Source organism: Perca fluviatilis, chromosome 1 (genome assembly GCF_010015445.1).
Source record: "Perca fluviatilis chromosome 1, GENO_Pfluv_1.0, whole genome shotgun sequence".
NCBI classification, from domain to species: domain Eukaryota; kingdom Metazoa; phylum Chordata; class Actinopteri; order Perciformes; family Percidae; genus Perca; species Perca fluviatilis.
The window spans coordinates 16,905,085-16,924,852 of NC_053112.1; the positions used below are offsets into that span (position 1 = coordinate 16,905,085).

Consider the following 19,768-nt stretch of genomic DNA (forward strand, 5'->3'; position numbering starts at 1 on the left):
ATTATTGACTACAAGTTCACAAAATGAAAAATATTTAGTCGTCAGAAAACAAGCTTTCTGGTCATGACATTTATTAGGAGGGTTAGCCTCTTGGGCCTTGACAACCCCATTAGGTATCTATATGGTCTATATTTAATATACCCTGTTAAGGAGGAGGGTTCAATTTCTGAAATAAGTATCAAATGAGAGAAAATAGGGGTCTTTACTACATTGATATTCATGGCGTGGACAAAAATTAGGAACACAAGCATCATTTAGAAACAACCACACCATAAAATACAACTTTCAGAAATGACCATAAAGTTGAATGGACACTTTTCTAATGTCAACTAAAAACTTCATAACCTTCATGAAGGTATTATTGCAGGGCTGTTGTACTGCATACAAGAAGTTTTCTGATGACTCTGCGGTAGTGGGATGTATCAGTGGTGGTGAGGAGGCTGAGTACAGGGCTGTGGTGGAGAACTTTGTCACATGGTGCGAGGAGAATTATTTGCAGCTCAATGTGACAAAGACAAAGGAGCTGGTAGTGGCCTTGAGAAGGAGGAAGACCCCTGTCTCCATCCGAGGGGTCGGTGTGGACATAGTGGAGGACTACAAATACCTGGGAGTACACATAGACAATAAACTGGACTGGATCAACAACTCTGGAGTACTTTACAGGAAGGGCCAGAGTCACCTCTATTTTTTGAGGAGGCTTAGTAGGTCCTTCAACATCTGTCAGAAGATGCTGAGGATGATTTCTCCAGTATGCTGAGGCAGCAGGCTGAGAGTGGCAGACACCAACAGACTCAACAAACTAATACAGAAGGCCAGTAATGTTGATGTGGAGCTGGACTCCTTAAAGACCGTGTCAGAGGAGGATGCTGTCCAAAGTACACTCCATCCTGGACAACACCTCCCACCCACTCAACAAAACACTGGTCAGTCTGAGGAGCACCTTCAGCGACAGACTCAGACACCCACGATGCACCACAGGAGGTCGTTCATGCCTGTGGATGTCAAACTATAGAACTTTAGAACTCCTCCCTCTGAGTGTCACACGCTTAGAGTTAAAACTGGTCTCACAGCATGCATCCCCAAATCACATCGCAATATTCTTGGACAATTATGTACAATAATTCCTGCAATAGTTATCAGCTACATGAATAAAAGTATTACGTATTTATTCACTGCTTCTACTTGTATTCATACTGTACACTGCACTAAAATAGAATTTGTACATCCATTGAAACAATCTTTTTAACCTAATCTGATTTGTAACCTAATCTCACTTACTTCTACTTAACGTTTTTATTTATGTCTGTAAATACTTAACATTTTTCTTTATGTCTTACTGTAGATATGTTACTTATTTACTGTATACACTTATTGACTTGCTCTTTTCTTACCCTTATTTTATCTTGAATGTGACTGCGAGCAACTGCAACTAAATAATTTCCCTGAGGGGATCAATAAAGAATTATGATTCTGATTTGCCCAGGCACCCAGAAACCAACCAGCACTAGGGTACAACACTGTGCTTGCCTTGGTTTTCTGTGTCAGTTTGTGATAGTTTAACTAAATACAGCTTTATTTGCCTCGGGGAAGACCCAGGACTAGGTGGAGAGATTATATCTCCACACTCTGGCCTGGGAACGCCTCGGGATCCCCTACTCAGAGCTGGTTAATGTGGCTCGGGAAAGGGAAGTTTGGGGTCCCCTGCTGGAGCTGCTACCCCACGACCTGACCCTGGATAAGCAGTTGAAGATGAGTGAGTGAGTGACAGCTTTATTTGGGAATGTGCACTATGTGGGCATATCAACTAAAATAAAAATGTATTAAAACTAGATTTTGAGACAGGGCCATAAGACAAATAATATAGGACCTGCCTTGACTGAATAGTGTACTTGTCAATTAATAAATCTTATTTGAGAGCACTATAACATGCCACTAGTTGATACAAAGATAGGACAATCAAATTACAGCAAATCTTATCTACTAAGTTGCACACATACACAAACAACTGTCATTACAGGAATTTTCAAATATAAATATTTATTTTGATGATTCTCTTTTACAATCTACAGTAATGATTAATACATAACACTTGTGTGTAACCGATAATGCAAACAATTATTTAAGATGCCAAAATGAACGCAGTAACAATGTGCATCAGTTCAATTTAAATATGTGTATTTAAATATCAGTACTCTACTATATTAGGATCAAATTAACAGTGTAAATATATAGTGGTCATTAAATTCCTTTTGCCCAATTGCTTAGATTAGATATCAGCATTGCGAAGGTTACAATCAAAAGCTACATTCACTTCGTATGATATATTAGTACTCCGAGCTCCTATTCCTGTCCTACCCATGGACTTTAAGTTGTGGAACAGATTGTAACAAGAACAAAACACCAAACGGACAGACCCACCCTTTTACAAAACACTGGAGAAATGCCAAAACTAACCATCAGCTCTACAACTCACAGCGTGCCGGTGGAACGGTGCTTCCTGATGATTACACTGTACACTATGCTCGTTAGATAATCTGTTTACAAGTGAACATGAGCAGGTTTAACAGCAGTATCATTTGCTACAATCACCCTCCTTGAAGTGACTCGGTTTTAGGTACACACTGTTTTCATAGCACATTTTTCTGACAGTAGTATCTACAGTGAACAAACAGCTGTAAGTAATGATACAGTAAACTACTAGGCAGTCAAAACAATCCATGCCACCTGATGGTTGAACAATCAACAAGATAGAAATTGTACATTTACTATTGTACAAACCTGAAATAATGCATAAATCGGGGGGACAGAGGTGTATGTTGATACAGAGGTATGTTGATAGTAGATGAGGAATCAAAGGCCGACGCCTCAGCTCTTCCCCATCATCTTTAAGAGAAGCTACAGAGGAAGAAATGATTTAAAACACAATGGTTTTTTTCCTCAGTGCCTACCATGACCATAAAACCACCCTAAAGACAACAAGAAAAATGCAATACAAGTCAATAAATGTATGCTGATTTCGTAGAAAATTACTAAAAATGGGGTTGGATGTATAGAGATTTCCAGGATAATATTCTGGAAATCAGCAGTTTTGGCAGGTTTAGGACCACTATTGCTGTCATCAGTCACAGTTACAGGCTTTACGTTCATATTGTACATTAATATCGTAAAGCTATCCAAGGAAAGAATGACATTTAAGAGTACATTCTGGAAAATAGCATCAGATCATTCAACATTACTTTTTTGTGGTTTGGTTTTGGTACCTTTGTTAGGTGATACTCCCCATCTACCAGTTGCTCAATGATACTGAAGTGGTCTGTGTTCGCCACGTCCTCAAAGGTCACATCAAGTCCGGACGCCTCCAAAGTCTTTAAAGCCAGAAGAAAGATGTAAGGAAATAGTACATATATACACTTAACCATTTCAAAAATGCTGCCTTTATGTATTTTAATAAAACACTAACGGACAAGAGGTCACAGCGAGATCAATTAATAGAAAACTTGTTTTTTTTAATACACTTTTTAAATGACGTCACCTCGGGCTAAAAGAACGTGTGATGGGCATTTTTCAGATTTTATAAACTAAACTATTATTTAAAAAAAAAAAAAAAAAAACATCTAATTAATTGATGATAAAAATAATTATCTAAAACCTAGTCTCACTTTGGCAGACCTTCCTCCACCGCAGCGCTGCCGAGGAGGGTCTGGCTAGTCCACATTCCGGGATGGGAGAAAAACGTGCTCTGGTTTATTGCCATTTCTTTAAACACTTTAAACACGATCACAATAGCCTTGGGCGCCAAGGCAAAATAGCCTCGGGAAGGAACTTGTTTTGGCGGAACGCGTGTATATTCAAAAGTTGTTTTAGTCGTGCAACAGAAAACTCAGATTGGACAGATAGTCTAGCTAGCTGTCTGGATTTACCCTGCAGAGATCTGAGGAGCAGTTAACCGTAGTCCTCAGAAATCGAGTTTAGAACGCCAACAGAAAGAAGATAGTCTACATCCTCTGAATAGGGAATTCAAGTATCTTCCCTCTGGACGGAGGCTGAAAGTTCCTGGTTGCAGAACTACAAGATTTAAAAACAGTTTTGTACCAGCAGCAATCACTTTGTTAAACAAACGGTAAAATTATTTTTACAAAACGCACAAGCAATTTGGTCATGTCATGTACTGTTTTCTATTCCTCTTTTTTCTTCTTTAACGTTTTATTACCTGTTCTAATGTTTTGTGTGTTGTATGTTATGTTGGGGTCTACAAAGTTTTAAGGATGTCCTGCCTCTTAGACTGTAAAACTAGTTTACCTACGGGTACCAATAAAGTAACTTAACCTAAGAAATGAAGCCCAAGGCAACGGATATCTGGCCTAAATGAGTAAAATCCGTCGGAATTTCTGTCGGAAACCGAGCAATCCCGGAAGCGGAACGTCGAGGATATCCTAAACCCTAAAAAGGTACCCCCAAGGAGTTTTTGACCACTAGCAGTGCTACAGCGCAATTCTTTTAGGAGGGTTCCTATTTGGTTGTAAGCTCACGATTCACATTCCTGCCACCTGTTTCACGCTAGTGCGCTGGTTGACAGTTTCCGTCAGTAACACACAAAGTAACGGTAAAGTAATGCAGCCAAATGTTTACAAGAAAACTCCACTGGGGGGCACATTTAATAAATAATTCCATTCATACAATAACCCAAATAGTGTTCATGCTCTGTCAGTAGTACTGACTTTGTAGTATTCTTCCGACTGCTTGCGAAACTCCGGCGAGTCGTTCTCAGCGACGGCCACAACGACGTGACAGCTGGAGGAGGAGAGTTTGAGCTGAGGGACCAGCTTGCTGGGGCTGTTCCTCACCGCCACCTCCCTGCCAACAGGAGACAGCCGGGGGACAGAGGAGTCAAATACTGACTGGCACGAGAGACCAGCAGAGGACAATTGCTTACACACACAAGGACCTTTACACGCACACTTCTCCTCCACAAAGAGACAATCACAACATTCTTCTCACACACAATGCCCTCATCACAGTTCTACGTGCACACATATCTGGATACTCTTTAGATGTGAAAATCTTTAAGACCAAAGCAGTTAGATTTGTCAAGCTGTCCTGAAAAGATTATACATGTCAGAGCAGTTTTTGTAAGCAATACCAAATGTCAAAAAGTTTATGTATGTGTTTCTGATGTCTGATTACTGTAAAAAAGTGGGTAACAATCAAATCACAACAGTGCATGTAATTGCACTAAAAGGTGCAGTTACATGCACTGCAGTACGTACTCTGTCATCTTCAAAGGCTCGTTGACGTAGGTGGACAGGATGGGCAGGAGGTCATATATGCCACTGACAAGAAAAGCACCTATAAGACGATTAAAGAAACAATTAAAAGGCAAAAGTGTATCAGCTATACAGGCATCTTTGCTTCTTCTTAGGTAAGCGGTTTGTCAGTCATATCTTTCGCTTATCCCTGTTTCACCCAGATGGGCTTTACCTTTGATCTGAGGAGTGATGCTGTACTCCGACCAGTCAGTGGAGAGAACCATTGCAGCCAGGTGAGCCCCAGCAGAGTGGCCACACAGGTACAGACCACTTAGGGAGAGATCAGTAGGAGTTCATTAAAAAAACAGAGACACAGTGGATTTGTGATGGTGACATTTTAGCTCTTTCTGAAACTAGAGAATGAGCAAGGTCAGAGGGAACATTTAAAAAAAAACAAAAAAACAGCATTTTAAAGTAATGAAATAAGATGAATTAACTTTAAGCTGGGTTATAACGGGTCAGAAAACATGGGTACCTGATGTGAGAATACTGCTGAACAACAGACACAACACTCCTGCGTACTTGAGACACCATCAAGTCCATGTTGCCTGAAAGGAGCACAGGCAGAGGGGCTTACACTACCAGTTCATCTTCAAAAAACAATCAATTTTTCACCAAGAAGAGAAACATCCTTGTCAGAAATGAAAAGACTACCTTTAGGGGCGATGTCATAGCCGACAGCAACCACCACTACACCTTTATCAACGAGTGGAACAGCCATGAATCCCGACTCCTCCTTGCTGTATGAGCACAAAGCATTGTAATGGGAAAATTACATTTAAGCCTAATTCCTTATATTTGTATGTTTAATTCGTACTTTACTTCTCTCACAAATGCTGAAAGAGTTGATCTCATTTCCCACATGCAGATTTTGATTCTAACTGCTGAGACGTCCATTCTGGAACATAATGTGAGCACTGTTTGTCTGAACAGATAGGGGCTACAAGGTCACCCTAAAACTATCGTACAGGGAGGAGGAGGCGAAATGGCTCCAAGATGTCTCTTGTGTTTTTTTCTGATTGTCTTCATGTGTATCAGATTGCCTGTAAGAACTGTAGCGTCATAATAAGACAAGTGCGTGTGTGCTGTCACTCTGAAGATGCATATAAGCCTGGTGTTCTTGTTCACTCATTTGAGAAACTGACTCCACACTGGGCTGCGGCCTTTTGTGAAATCATGTTGCTCCTATATTTGCAAATATATCTTTTTTTAATAAAATACAAAAACCCAACTTGGTTTTAGTCTCAGTCTGTCTTATTTGTTTCAATTTACTAAACTCTGAAAAAACTCCCCCCCCACCCCCCTGCTGCAAAGGAAACTTCCACTACAGCATCAACGTGAGAAACCTGACAAAGAAATCAAAATCTAACCTGCGATGCAGAAGAGAACTTGACACCGTACCTGAGAAACTGCCAGTAGCCTCCATGTAGGTAAATGACAAGGGGGACATCTGAAACAGAGAGAATCAGGCCTGTTAATCCTCACGCATTACCGATGCCTCTGCATATTTGAAGCATGCCAACGGGGCGGTGTTGGCGTCATAGCAGTCACACACGTCGTACCCAAAGAGTTGGTGCTGGGTATGTAGACATCCAGTTTCTCTCCATCTCCCTCCCCATATGGCACATTGAGCAACGTTTGAGCCAGGCCACGGGCACGCTCTGTACCTGGACACACACGGTATCAAAGCATGACAGTAAGTGGACTCTCAAGAGTAAACAATGTGAGGCTATACAGCAAGACAATATCAATTTGTCATCCATCAAAGCTAACCCTTTTAATATTTCTGGGTGTATTGTGGACAATGTTGCAAATCATTTTGAGCAATTTGGGATTTTGGTTATTGGATATTGGTCACTGGTTTAGAGAAAAAAAAATAGACATTTCCCATTTAGTTTATTTTATCCATACACAGTTTCTCATGGGGAGCCAAGGGAGGCCAGGGGGTTAAGGCACGGACCATGAACCATGAAGATTCAAGTCCGGCTGGGGACCTTTGCTGCACGTCATTCCTCTCTCTCCTAACTTCCTGTCATCTCCCTGCTTGTATATACCAGGGGCAATTCTAGGATCAGCCCCTAATGAGAATGTGACACGGATACAGTGCCTTGCAAACCCCCCCCCCTCCGCTAAATCCGTAATTTCACTGGATAACAATGAATATATGTATTTATTATTATTATTATTATTATTATTACTACTACTACTACTACTACTACAGAGAATAAATGCTAAATACTGTACATATGAAAAAACTACGAAAGTCCCTTTATGGACTACCAGAATCAAATGAAATGATAATGAGGTGTAAACAATACATAAATAAAAAAAAATTTAAAAACTTTCCTTGACTGGGTTACAGGCATTGACATATATAAAAGGTTACAGGTGCATAGCATTGGCGACAGCGACACAGGATATTAAACCGGTTTCTCTGAAGCTGTGATTGTTTGCTCTCTGTCACTAACACAAGTTCGCAAACTCTAACTTGAAGCACTAAAATTGATTTTTAAAAATAAAATAATTCGTTTTTTATTATTATAATTTTTAGGGGGACTGAGAAGAAATTTAGGGGGGGGCTTGAGCCAAGTCACCAATACTTGTGTTGTCTCTTTAGCCTAAACGTTTAGTTAAAACCAGTGGTGTGGTCAACGTGATACGCAGGTATACGCAGTATACTCACTAAGAAAGCTCCAGGATTTCCATATACCCACTTAAAAATGCGCCATGACATACAACATACTTTTCCATCATATTTTTTTACATATTTTGAATTGTCATGTGGTTTTTTTTCTTTGCATAGGCTAAATAAAACATGTATTTCAGCTGTGAATTGGTGCATGAAAGTGTATAAAAATGCAGGAAATTAAGTCTTTGACGCTCGAAATTTCCCTGGGGGAGGACACCCAGACCCCACCCCTCAAAGTCCCATTCTGGCCCATACAGTAGCCTACAGTATGCCCACAGCAATACATTAGACTATACCACTGGTTAAAACCAATAGAAAAAAAACCCGTGTGAAATATATTTTGTCAGGCTGAATTGTCTAAGCTAACATATGTTTTTTTTAAACTCTGGGGCTACAAATCTTCAACAGGGAAACAGATTTCCACGGGGATACACAATTTGGTGAAACACCTGTGTTCCTCTAACGCTGCTGGCCTCAACCGGATTTCTGTGCATTGTCAAGAATTAGCTTCAAAACAGACCAACCTTCCTTTAAAGCCTTCACGTGAGCCTTGATCACGTCGTCTGCAGACATCCTGTGCGACCACAGGCTGGGTGAAAACTGCCTCTCGAGCTCCTGTCACACGGAGAGACTGCTGTCAACTGGGCGGCCATGAAAGCCGAGACGACAACTGCCATGAGCCACTGTGAACATGGTAAACAGCGCCCTCCTCTGCTTTAGTGAGGGCGTCGTCACTCTTTTTTTTTTAATGCAAATGTATTCATTGTTGTTGTTTTTTAAGGTTTTGTTATCATAAAACGTCTAATTATAAGCACAGTTAGTGTCTGTGTTGCTGACCGTTTCCTGCAACAGCAGTGTTCGAACTATACCGTGGCCTTTGGGGGAGCCCACGTTTAATTTTTAGGCTACCTCACGAGATCAAGGCGGACGCAGACGCAGGCAGCGCAGTTGCTTTTCACCGACTGCAAGAGCCAGCAGACGCAGGCGGACCCAGGGCATGCTGGGAAACGCCGGCCTCTCAGCTGATCGAACAGCTGATTGGTTCAGAATCGACTCAACATGATGACGTTTTATATAAACTTTTTATTGATTTTGAATCGGAGGGATTTTAACTGCGATTTGTCTGATTTAAAAGCTTATTCCTTACAGAACACATGTTGTGAGGCTGATAGTGATGTTTTAGAGACTAAATCTGATCCGATTACGGATCATCTACAGTTAATTAAAATCAGCAACAGATCACATGTAGAGAATTTTGACAGCTACTCTGTCATAATAAAACCAACTGTAGACTGTGTAGGAGCTGATATATGGGTCTGATAACATTTTATTAAACCGGAATCGGACCCGACTGGACCACAGTGTTTGTGTCACTTCCTGTTCAGCCTGAAGGCTGCTGGAGTCAGCTGGAAAACTGTCCGACTTGAGAGCGGACTTTTGTCACCGCCCCCCGCTGCTGCCGCCTGCTCTCGTCTACTTTACAGGCGAGGCGCACTTCATCTCGAACGAGCCTACCGACTGCAAGACCCAGGCGGACCCAGCCTGGGCACGCTGGGAAACGCCGGCCTCTCAGCTGATCTAACAGCTGATTGGTTCAGAATCGACTCAACATGATGACGTTTAATATAAACTCACTCTGTCCCTCTCTCTGAATCTACAGCCTCCTCTTCCTCACTCTGTCCCTCTCTCTGAATCTGCAGCCTCCTCTTCCTCCCTCTGTCTCTCTCTCTGAATATACAGCCTCCTCTTCCTCCCTCTGTCCCTCTCTCTGAATATACAGCCTCCTCTTCCTCACTCTGTCCCTCTCTCTGAATCTACAGCCTCCTCTTCCTCACTCTGTCCCTCTCTCTGAATATACAGCCTCCTCTTCCTCACTCTGTCCCTCTCTCTGAATCTGCAGCCTCCTCTTCCTCCCTCTGTCTCTCTCTCTGAATATACAGCCTCCTCTTCCTCCCTCTGTCCCTCTCTCTGAATATACAGCCTCCTCTTCCTCACTCTGTCCCTCTCTCTGAATCTGCAGCCTCCTCTTCCTCCCTCTGTCTCTCTCTCTGAATCTACAGCCTCCTCTTCCTCCTCTGTCCCTCTCTCTGAATATACAGCCTCCTCTTCCTCACTCTGTCCCTCTCTCTGAATATACAGCCTCCTCTTCCTCCCTCTGTCCCTCTCTCTGAATCTACAGCCTCCTCTTCCTCACTCTGTCCCTCTCTCTGAATCTACAGCCTCCTCTTCCTCCCTCACAGTCAATTCTTCCTTCCCTCTTCTCTTTCACTTATTTCTGCATCTCCTTCTGTGGTCTCCTGCTCTGACCAGCCTGGTCTCTCCAGTTTACTGCCTTCTCCTTCTTCATTTCCCTCCTTCTCTTCCTCCTGTGCACTACTCAGAATTTGAATACAAATGATCGGTCTCAGCAAGCACTGTGTGGTGTGTTGTAACGGTGCGCCACCCGAAACGGGGGGAACCTCTGTAAACGTTATGAATTCAAACATGCCAGTTTGTAATATTTTGTATTATGCTGTTCTTGTCTTTACTAATATCAAAACTAATCAAAGGGCTGAGAGCTCTACAAATCATGATGGAGCGATTTGACTTTTGGCTAACGTAATAGACGCGCTGTTGTTGATGCTGATTCGCCTTTACCATACATTACATTCATTACAAATTGTTGTCTGTGTGTCTGTGACAGCTCGTTCTCTCCTCGCTCGCTATGCAGAAAGCTACAGACACTGTTTTTGACGTGATTTAACATAATGTTTTGATGGAACGGGTTGCAAAAATCCGCATATAATTAGAAAAGTGAAGACTGCGTTTATAATGTTATCTAACATAATAGCCTATTTGACGGAGCCCAGGGCCCCTTAGATGTCCTGTGCCCCTGGGCAAGTGACCAGTTGCCCTAATGGTTAATCCGCACTGTAAGAAGAAAACTGTGAAATCTACAGCAACTAGCTGGCAGCAATTAGCTAGTAAGTTGCTGTAGTATATTCTACAGTATGCTTACTGTACATCTAATCACAGTACATAGAAATGTACTGTAACTGTATTTACGGTAATAATCACAGTACTGCACTTTTAATCACAGTACATATTAGACTACTGTAGAAGGTATTACTGCATACATTTCAATACTGTAAAATAATTACAGTATTATAATTATTTACAGTATTATTACTGTATTATATTTACAGTATTATATTTTAAATGTATTATATTATTTTATTTATTATTTTAATTTATATTATATTTTGTTTAAATACATAAGGGATAGAACACCGGTCATTATCGGGAGAATAAGTCCCAGCGGACTTGAAATCCCATTCAAGTCAATGGAGCGTTATACTTTCATTGTGAAGAGCCGCATAATAAAGTAAAAATAATTACATACAGTGAAATACCTAAACACCTAGCTGGCTGAGTAATCTGGCCAAAGGCTGAGAGTAATATTATCAATAAATAAGAACAGAGCATACATTTGGACCCAAGCAAAAAGTGAGGTTGAAAAACTTTATTTAACTGTTAGAATTCAAAAAAACAAACAGTAAAACTTCATCCAACTGTTCACAATCTCAGATATACAGAATATGACACATAGACATAGATATGAAAAGCATAGTCTATCAATGTATTATACTCTACTAGTATTAGTAAATACAAACAGTAAAACTCAACATATCTGAATGATATGAGAGAAAGGAGCATGTTGTAGTTAGACAGAAGTGTGTGCGAGGGAGGTAGAGAGAGAACATGCATGTGGGACAGAGTAGTGTGTGTGTGTGTGTGTGTGTCCATGTCTCTGTGTGTGTACATGTGTGATGTGCTAGCCAGAGAGGAAGGGATAGAGAATCCATGTGGGCAAATACATGTGTGTAAGAGAGTCAATGTGTAGTTTGTAAACAAAACCCAACCTGTCTGTTTGTGTGTGCGTGTGTGTGTGTGTGTGTGTGTGTGTGTGTGTGTGTGTGTGAGAGAGAGAGAGAGAGAGAGAGAGAGAGAGAGAGAGAAAGAGACATAGAGAGAGAGAGATAGAGACATAGAGAGAGAGAAAGAGACATAGAGAGAGAGAGAGAGAATAGAGAGAGAGAGAGAGAGAATGTGCACATATGTTGTAGTGAAGTCCTACCACAAGAACAAGAACTCCACCCCAGCATCTATCAATGTGTGTGTGAGTGGAGTGGACGTCTTCTTTACTGCAATGAAAAAAAAGGTAAAAAGGAATTAGATGCTGATGTAGAAATGTCTAAGCAAGACTAATGACTTTCTCATGAAAAAGTCCACTAATTGACTCTCCAATGCAAAGAAACATAAAATTTGAATGCATGAAACATTAAAAAAACATATGAATTAATAAGAATATGATAAATGTAATGTAATAAATGAAGGTACACAAATACATTGTTGGAGGATATTAAGGCAAAGGGAATACTTCAAAGTACACTTCATAAAGGGGTCTTACCTGGCATGCTCTAGGTATTCTGCCAGTAATATTCAATGAAGTCCTGGATTAGAGCGGCGACATGTTGATTCAGGGACAGCTTTTTCCATTGAACCTTCTTTACTGTGCTCTTGCTGGTCTGGAATATAGCAGCACATTTACTCTGTTCTGGGTTTATCTGTACAAAAAAGAAAAGAAAAGAAAAATATTATACATCACTGTTTTTGCCACTTTATCACCACACAACAGTAGTCCTATATATTAATCCATTACTGAGTCTGCACTATGATAGTGGTAGCAAGAAGAATGTAATGAACATAGTGAAAATAGAAATATATATAAATAAAAAAAGATAGTCAAAAATCTCTTACCGTTGGACAAATTCAAGGGACGTGACTGCCTCCAAGCATGATTAGCCTGGGAGTGCTAGGCAGGGAAATCTGTGCTTCAACATCTGCCGATGGGAAAGTTTAAACAGAAATAAACACAAAACGTTGTTAGAAAGTATGCAACTATAAGGCAAGACATTCATTTTTGTACATGTGATTCATGTGAAGGGGGAAAGATGGACAAAAACGATTTGAATGATGTTAAAATTAGGTAACTAGCTAGCTCTCCAAAACACACACCACAGACAGATACTGTGTACTGACACACAAAATGAGTGAGTGAATGGGGCTAGTTAGGTAGGTAGTAATACTGATATTTTTTTGACTTACACTACGGTGACCAAATTTCCCGGAGCTAAAACCGGGACACTGCGCGTGACTGTAGTGCTTGTGCACACACAAGCTTTTTAATGTGAACATTTGCCAGTCCAGGTCAGACGTAGACACAGACAGTAACTTTATTATTTTGATCGTTGGCTCCTCATCTAATAATAAGTGTTTTTTCCTGTAAAATTAACAAAATTGCAGCAACAGCCGTTTTCAGTTTAGTGTGAGATTCATTGAAGTGTTATTTATTCCAATAACACCAAAACAATTAAAATGATTTATTAAAAATGTTGAGCATTAACCACTTCATTTCCTGCATTCTGGTGAATTTTTTTGCATACATTTCTACCTTTTTCTGAATCAATGTATGCTGCAAATATCTGTAGCCTAGGCATCATTTACTTTCCTCCCTCCTGTTTGGCGTCTTTTGGTGAGGAAGTAACCTCCTTAAATGTGCATATGACAATTATTCACCTCAATGATACATGAATTCATTTTAATTTATTAATAGACCCCTGGACTGTAACATTTCAGATGTGTTTGAGCAAGATTTCTGCTCATGTCCAAAACTTTGTGCACATTCAAAATACAGTATATCTGTGTTCTCTGTGATTTGGAGGAGTCGTGATATCTTGAGAAAAATAAAGTTAGGTTAGTAGGCTATTACAAGAATAAAGTCACTATATTTCAGAAAATAATCTATACCTGCACCATAGTCTGCTGTGCATTAGGCTACGTGATTGCTCTGCTGATACGGTAGATCTCAGACCTCCTGACAGACACAGAGCCACCTTTGGGTGTCTGAATGAGACAAAGAGTTTAGCTAGGGAAGTGGCTGAACGCTACTCTACATCGGAGGTGGAAACCCGAAACTACAGAAATACACGGAGCTCAAACGCAACACATCTGCCGCAGCATGCCCACAGCTGAGCGCGTCCATAAACCTGAAGCATTTTACAGCGAGAGTGGACACTAAGCGACCCACAGGTCTGCTTCAGAGCTCCGTGTGTTTGAGTCTGAACCGTTGACTGGAAACATCACGTCACAGGAACTCTAAACTAAATCATTAGTATTGCGCTCCTAAACTTTGTGTTGATAGCAGCAATGTATTAGACTGATTTGGCTAGGATTCCTCCCAAAACTTTACCCGGCTTTCACAGCTTTCCTCACGTAGAGACGGTTGCTAGGTGATAGTAACAAATTCAGCATGGTCGGACCCCGCACGTAGCTGCCCGTTCTATTCGCCTTGGAAAAATAAACTGGACAAAGTTAAATTCGGGGCTACACTAAAAACATTTGGGGCTGAAGACCCGGCAAAATCGGCTGGTGTAAACCGGGACATTTTAGCGTCCCGATAGGCTTTTGTCGGGACTCGGGACATTCATTTCAAAATCGGGATTGGTCACCCTAACTTACACGAATAAAAGATCAACACACATCACACACCTACAAAATATATTAAATCTTGGGTGCTAGCAGGAGTAAGTGGAGCAAATGCGTTTGCTAACATTAACTAGCTAGCCCAGCTACACAAGCACACAGCCACCCACTCGCGCTAGCAGGAGTAAGTGGAGCTAATGTGTTTGCTAACGTTAGCTAGCTGGCTACACAAGCCCACACAGCCACCCACTCGCGATTCAAACAAATTTTCGACTTACACGAATAAAAGATCAACACACATCACATCCACGCAAAATATAACAAATCTTGGGTGCTAGCAGGAGTAAGTGGAGCAAATGTGTTTGCTAACATTAGCTAGCTGGCTATACAAGCACACAGACACCCACTCGTGATTCAAACTAATTAAAAATCTAGCTATATTAATCCAGTCTAATGTTGTATATTATTATGTTATGAATTAATAAAATCCATAGATATATATATGGTCCGATACTCTTAGCTTATTAATGCCGTATAACTTACTAACTGTCACCAAGGTGAGAAGAGGCTACTTACATTCTCTGCTGCAATCTCTGGAGAACTTTCCGGCTGCGTGGCTTGGCGTGGAAGTCAGATAGATCCCGCTCAAAATTACTGTAATATGATTCACAGGATAATTGTATTTACTGTAGTCTCGTATTCTACAGCATTTTGGCCATGATCGCGTAAAAATCTACAGCAACATACTGTATACAGATATGCAGTAGGCATTTGTTCAGTATACAGCAATAATGCTGTGAAAACTACGGAATCTTGTTACAGTGCGGCTCTGCTATTGCCTGAGGCCTTTTGGAGGAGCAACACATAAAGTTTTAGTTCGTGATCTCCCTGCAGGGGAAACGGTCTCTAACATATTCCGTTTGAGCTTCAACTTTACTCTGCAAACAAGTGTATTGGCATTGGGAGTTGCACCTGGAATTGCCTCCAGCCTCAAAATATACAACAAGAACTTTGCTATTAAAATGTGAAAAGGTGAAGTGAAAAACATGCAGATGTTACTTGCATCTATTCTGAATAAAACCCAAGGATGTAGCCAATGGGAAATACCACTTAAAGTCAAACTCTTACTTCTTTCTTAAGTTCAGTCCAGTGCATCATTTTCTTTCTCTTGAAGTGACTTGACTCGCCGAAAGTCCGCTGGCAGATCAATCCGAGCCACATAGTGCGCATGCTGAGGGGCTGAACTTTAGACCATAGACTGAACTTTACATAGTATCCTCCCCTTATTTGTTTCTTCTTTCAAGTTTTATTGCAAAACCAGTGACCGGCAATGACAAACAACAATTCTCCCCCTATCTGTCTCTAACAGTCCTATATGCTCCATTCCCTTACCATATCGGTCAGGGCCCTAAAGTATAATCCGTTTTTCGTTTTAAACCAAAAACGAAAAAACAAAAAAACGGGTCGATATTTCGTTTTTCGTTTAAATCCAAAAACCAAAAAACGGAAATATGAGCTCCGTTTTCCCGTTTTTTCAATGTCCATGCAATTTGAAAATTAAGTGGAAAATTGCTCGTTTTTCAACTGTTGCTTTTTTGTTATTTATCTTTCCGTTTCAACCCAAGAGCGAGAATACAGGCTCATTTTTATAATGTGCATAATCATTGAAAATCTGATGGAACACAGGTCTCGTTTATAATGTTATTTTGGTCTTACGTCTTAAGATCAAAGTTGACTAAAAGAAATCCGCTCTGGACAGGAAGTAACATTAACGTGTCAAAATAAAAGTATAAGAGCTTTAATAACTGCCAGAAGAACAATGTACTTTGGCTTTTGCCTGTAGCTTGTCAGATTAAGCTACAGTTAATTATTTAGGGTTATATAAAGTATTTAATTGAGCAACATTCATTAATATAAGCCACAAAGGGAGTAAGAATGGATATTGTTTTAAAATAGAAATAGGATTATAATATTTTTTGCCAGAAGAATGAGGCACTTTATGAATACATTGTTTGCCTGTAGCTTGTCAGATTAGGCTAAAGTTAGCTATTTAGGGTGATATAAAGTATTTAATTATTAAATAATAATTTTTAAATCACATGAAATATGCATTCATATATTATTAGCCTATGTGTGGCAGTTATTGACTAGTTACTCTAATCTTACACCAATCTTAACACTTGTGTTGTCTTCGGGTTAAATTTGTCGTGTTTTCAAAGGTTCTTATAAGAAATTTGGGTTTCTTTCAACCAAATTAAGTAAGAATGGATATTGTTTTAAAATAGAAATAGGATAATAATAATTTTAAATCACATTTTAAATAAAATCTGCATTCCCCTAGCATTATGTGTGGCGTTATTGACTAGTTTTACTCTAATCTTACATCAGCCAGTAAAAAAAAAGGCAAAAAATATAAGGGCTTTTATAAATTGCTCTGCAGAATATTGTATGTGACATGGTTGACCACATTAGTTACAAGTGAACATGTCAATGTGATGAAGAACATTTTTTAAATAAACAATTTAAAGTGTACTGGAGACTCTCTCATCCTCGTCTGGTCCCCTCAAGCCCTGCAGACTGGACCAGAGTTCACGGTGAGCATGGTAGACCTCCTCACTGCTGGACCTGTGCCTGGATCATCCTGCTCGTTAGATGTTCACTGCTCATACTAAGCCCTTGAAACAGTAGTTGGCCAATATTGGATAATAAAATATAATTCATGATAGGTATTGTGTGGTTGAATTACAATAAGGAATGGTCAATGGTAAGCACTGTGGCCTCACAGCAAGAAGCTACTGGGTTGGAACCCTGGTGGCCCGGGGCCTTTCTGCTTGGAGTTTGCATGTTCTTCCCATGTCTGCATGGGGTTTTCTCCAGGTGCTCCGATTTCCCTCTCCCTTTTACTTAATTGTAAGTCGCTTTGGATAAAAGCACCAGCTAAATGACATGTCATTTAATGTAATGTAATAGAAATAAACAAGTGAACTAAAGCACATATAATAAGACTTAGAACATAACACCGTAATAACATAAAACTCAAAGAACTAAATAACAAAAACGATGTGCTGCTGTTTGCTTATGTGCTTTTGTGTGTTGTAAATTAAATAATTGGTACCAGTCCTGACTTTGCAATGCATTATTTTTCTGATCAAGATAACTGACATCTCCTCGTAAGCAATATAAATATTTACTGCCATTGTATTGTTGGAGGAGAAGCAGATGGCACAGAATCATGCAAATGTTTAATGTTACAACCGAGATCTCTCTCTCTCTCTCTCTCTCTCTCTCTCTCTCTCTCAGAACATACACTTTCACAAAGGCTGGTGCATGTTTATCATATATTGTATGGTGCTGTGGACTCAAGTGGCAAATCTGAATCAGCAAAGTGGCCTACTGTAATATTCTAGAAGTAAACCACAAGTGTGGTCCAGTCTGCAGGGCCTGAGGAGACCAGGATGAGAGAAGCAACATGGCAGCTTCCTCACTAATATGTTGAGAAGTTTGAAATGTGGCCCAGTTGTATCTGCATCACAGAGTTCTTCATCACACTCAAATTACAGTTTTTCACAATCACTAATTTCAGAACCATGATGTCATTTTTCAAAACTCTTCAAAATTCTGGGTTACCCCTTTTATCCAACTTCATTCCACTCATTAATTTATTATTTTATTTATTTTTTACTTATTTTTTGCATTCATGGTCAACAGACCAAGTAAGATGAGGATATACTATTAGTTGTTTTGGATTATAACAGACTGGTATATTCAATTCACTTTTATTTATAGTATCAAATCATAACAAGAGTTATCTCAGGACACTTTACAGATAGAGTAGGTCTAGACCACACTCTATAATTTACAAAGACCCAACAATTGTGTGTATGTGTGTGCGTGTGTGTGTGTGTCTGTCTGTGTCTTGTATCTTGTAAATATATCTTCTGTAAAGCTCAATAGTGCCTTATTGCACTACCAGGTCAAAATTCACCCGGGAAGACCATAACTACTATAAATTTGAATAAAACACCCAAAATGTTATGAAAGTTGTGAATATTAATTTACTTGCAAAGAGCATTGGAAGGGAACAATGCATGTTATTTTTGGTTAATTTGGTTGAAAGAAACCCAAATTTCTTATAAGAAACTTTGAAAACACGACAAATTTAACCCGAAGACAACACAAGTGTTAGATGCCTTTTTACTGGCTGGTGTAAGATTAGAGTAACTAGTCAATAACTGCCACACATAGGCTAATAATATATGAATGCATATTTCATGTGATTTAAAAATTATTATTTAATAATTAAATACTTTATATCACCCTAAATAGCTAACTTTAGCCTAATCTGACAAGCTACAGGCAAACAATGTATTCATAAAGTGCCTCATTCTTCTGGCAAAAAATATTATAATCCTATTTCTATTTTAAAACAATATCCATTCTTACTCCCTTTGTGGCTTATATTAATGAATGTTGCTCAATTAAATACTTTATATAACCCTAAATAATTAACTGTAGCTTAATCTGACAAGCTACAGGCAAAAGCTAAAGTACATTGTTCTTCTGGCAGTTATTAAAGCTCTTATACTTTTATTTTGACACGTTAATGTTACTTCCTGTCCAGAGCGGATTTCTTTTAGTCAACTTTGATCTTAAAGTGATGGTTCGGAGTAATTTCACCCTAGGGTCCTTTGCACCATGACCTCGAGCCAAACACCCCCCCAGAAGCTTTTTTCACCTGGGTCTAACATTGGGAGCGTTAGCGTAGAGTAGCGTTAGCCGCTGAATAGCTTAGCGCAGAGGCTAATGGATCCGAAGTGTCTCTTAACATTACCCCACTAATAATGCCCAAAATGATACCAAAGGTCTACACTAGTATATATAGGTTATGCACTCATAAAACGATGGATTGGAAAGTTTGTAAGTACACCAGAAGTTTATGTAAATAACACTTGCCTGCTGGCTTCTGCTCTCTGCTGTTGTTGTTGCTGCTGTGAGACGAGTGCTTAGGGACGTCTACAAATTACTACACCGAAGAAGTCAGCAACAAATATATTTTTAGTTTAACTTATTTTTTAAAGTAAGTGCTGTAGTATAACTAGCAGGAGACAAGTAATAATTGAGGTAAGTTTGGAGACATTACCTTATTTAATCATTAAATTAATAAATATTTTTGTTGCATCTCTTTTCGGTGTAGTAATTTATAGATGTCCCTAAGCACTCTTACTGCCCGGTAGTAACAGCAGCAGCA

At 39.7% G+C, this 19,768-nt stretch overlaps 1 protein-coding gene and 1 long non-coding RNA gene across 4 annotated transcripts; both read right to left on the reverse strand.

Moving 5' to 3' along the window:
• Positions 1-2,011: 2,011 nt before the first annotated feature.
• Positions 2,012-19,514, reverse strand: afmid (arylformamidase). Of its 3 annotated transcripts, none has more exons than XM_039815135.1 (11): positions 19,474-19,514; positions 8,520-8,610; positions 6,869-6,973; positions 6,708-6,756; positions 5,961-6,046; positions 5,782-5,854; positions 5,479-5,576; positions 5,268-5,346; positions 4,719-4,854; positions 3,261-3,365; positions 2,012-2,895 (listed from the first exon to the last, which is right to left on the reverse strand). In XM_039815135.1, exons 2-11 carry the CDS (start codon positions 8,566-8,568, stop codon positions 2,866-2,868), a joined length of 810 nt encoding a protein of 269 aa, XP_039671069.1. In that variant the 5' UTR covers positions 8,569-8,610; positions 19,474-19,514; the 3' UTR covers positions 2,012-2,865. The 3 variants fall into 3 exon arrangements, with proteins under 3 accessions (XP_039671069.1, XP_039671060.1, XP_039671079.1); XM_039815126.1 differs by lacking the exon at positions 19,474-19,514 and adding an exon at positions 15,649-15,969; XM_039815145.1 differs by lacking the exon at positions 19,474-19,514 and adding an exon at positions 8,833-8,942.
• On the reverse strand, positions 11,990-15,642 carry LOC120568012. Its single transcript, XR_005640647.1, has 4 exons — positions 15,097-15,642; positions 12,796-12,878; positions 12,446-12,602; positions 11,990-12,179 (listed from the first exon to the last, which is right to left on the reverse strand). It is a non-coding gene; the product is annotated as an uncharacterized LOC120568012 (long non-coding RNA).
• Positions 19,515-19,768: the final 254 nt, after the last annotated feature.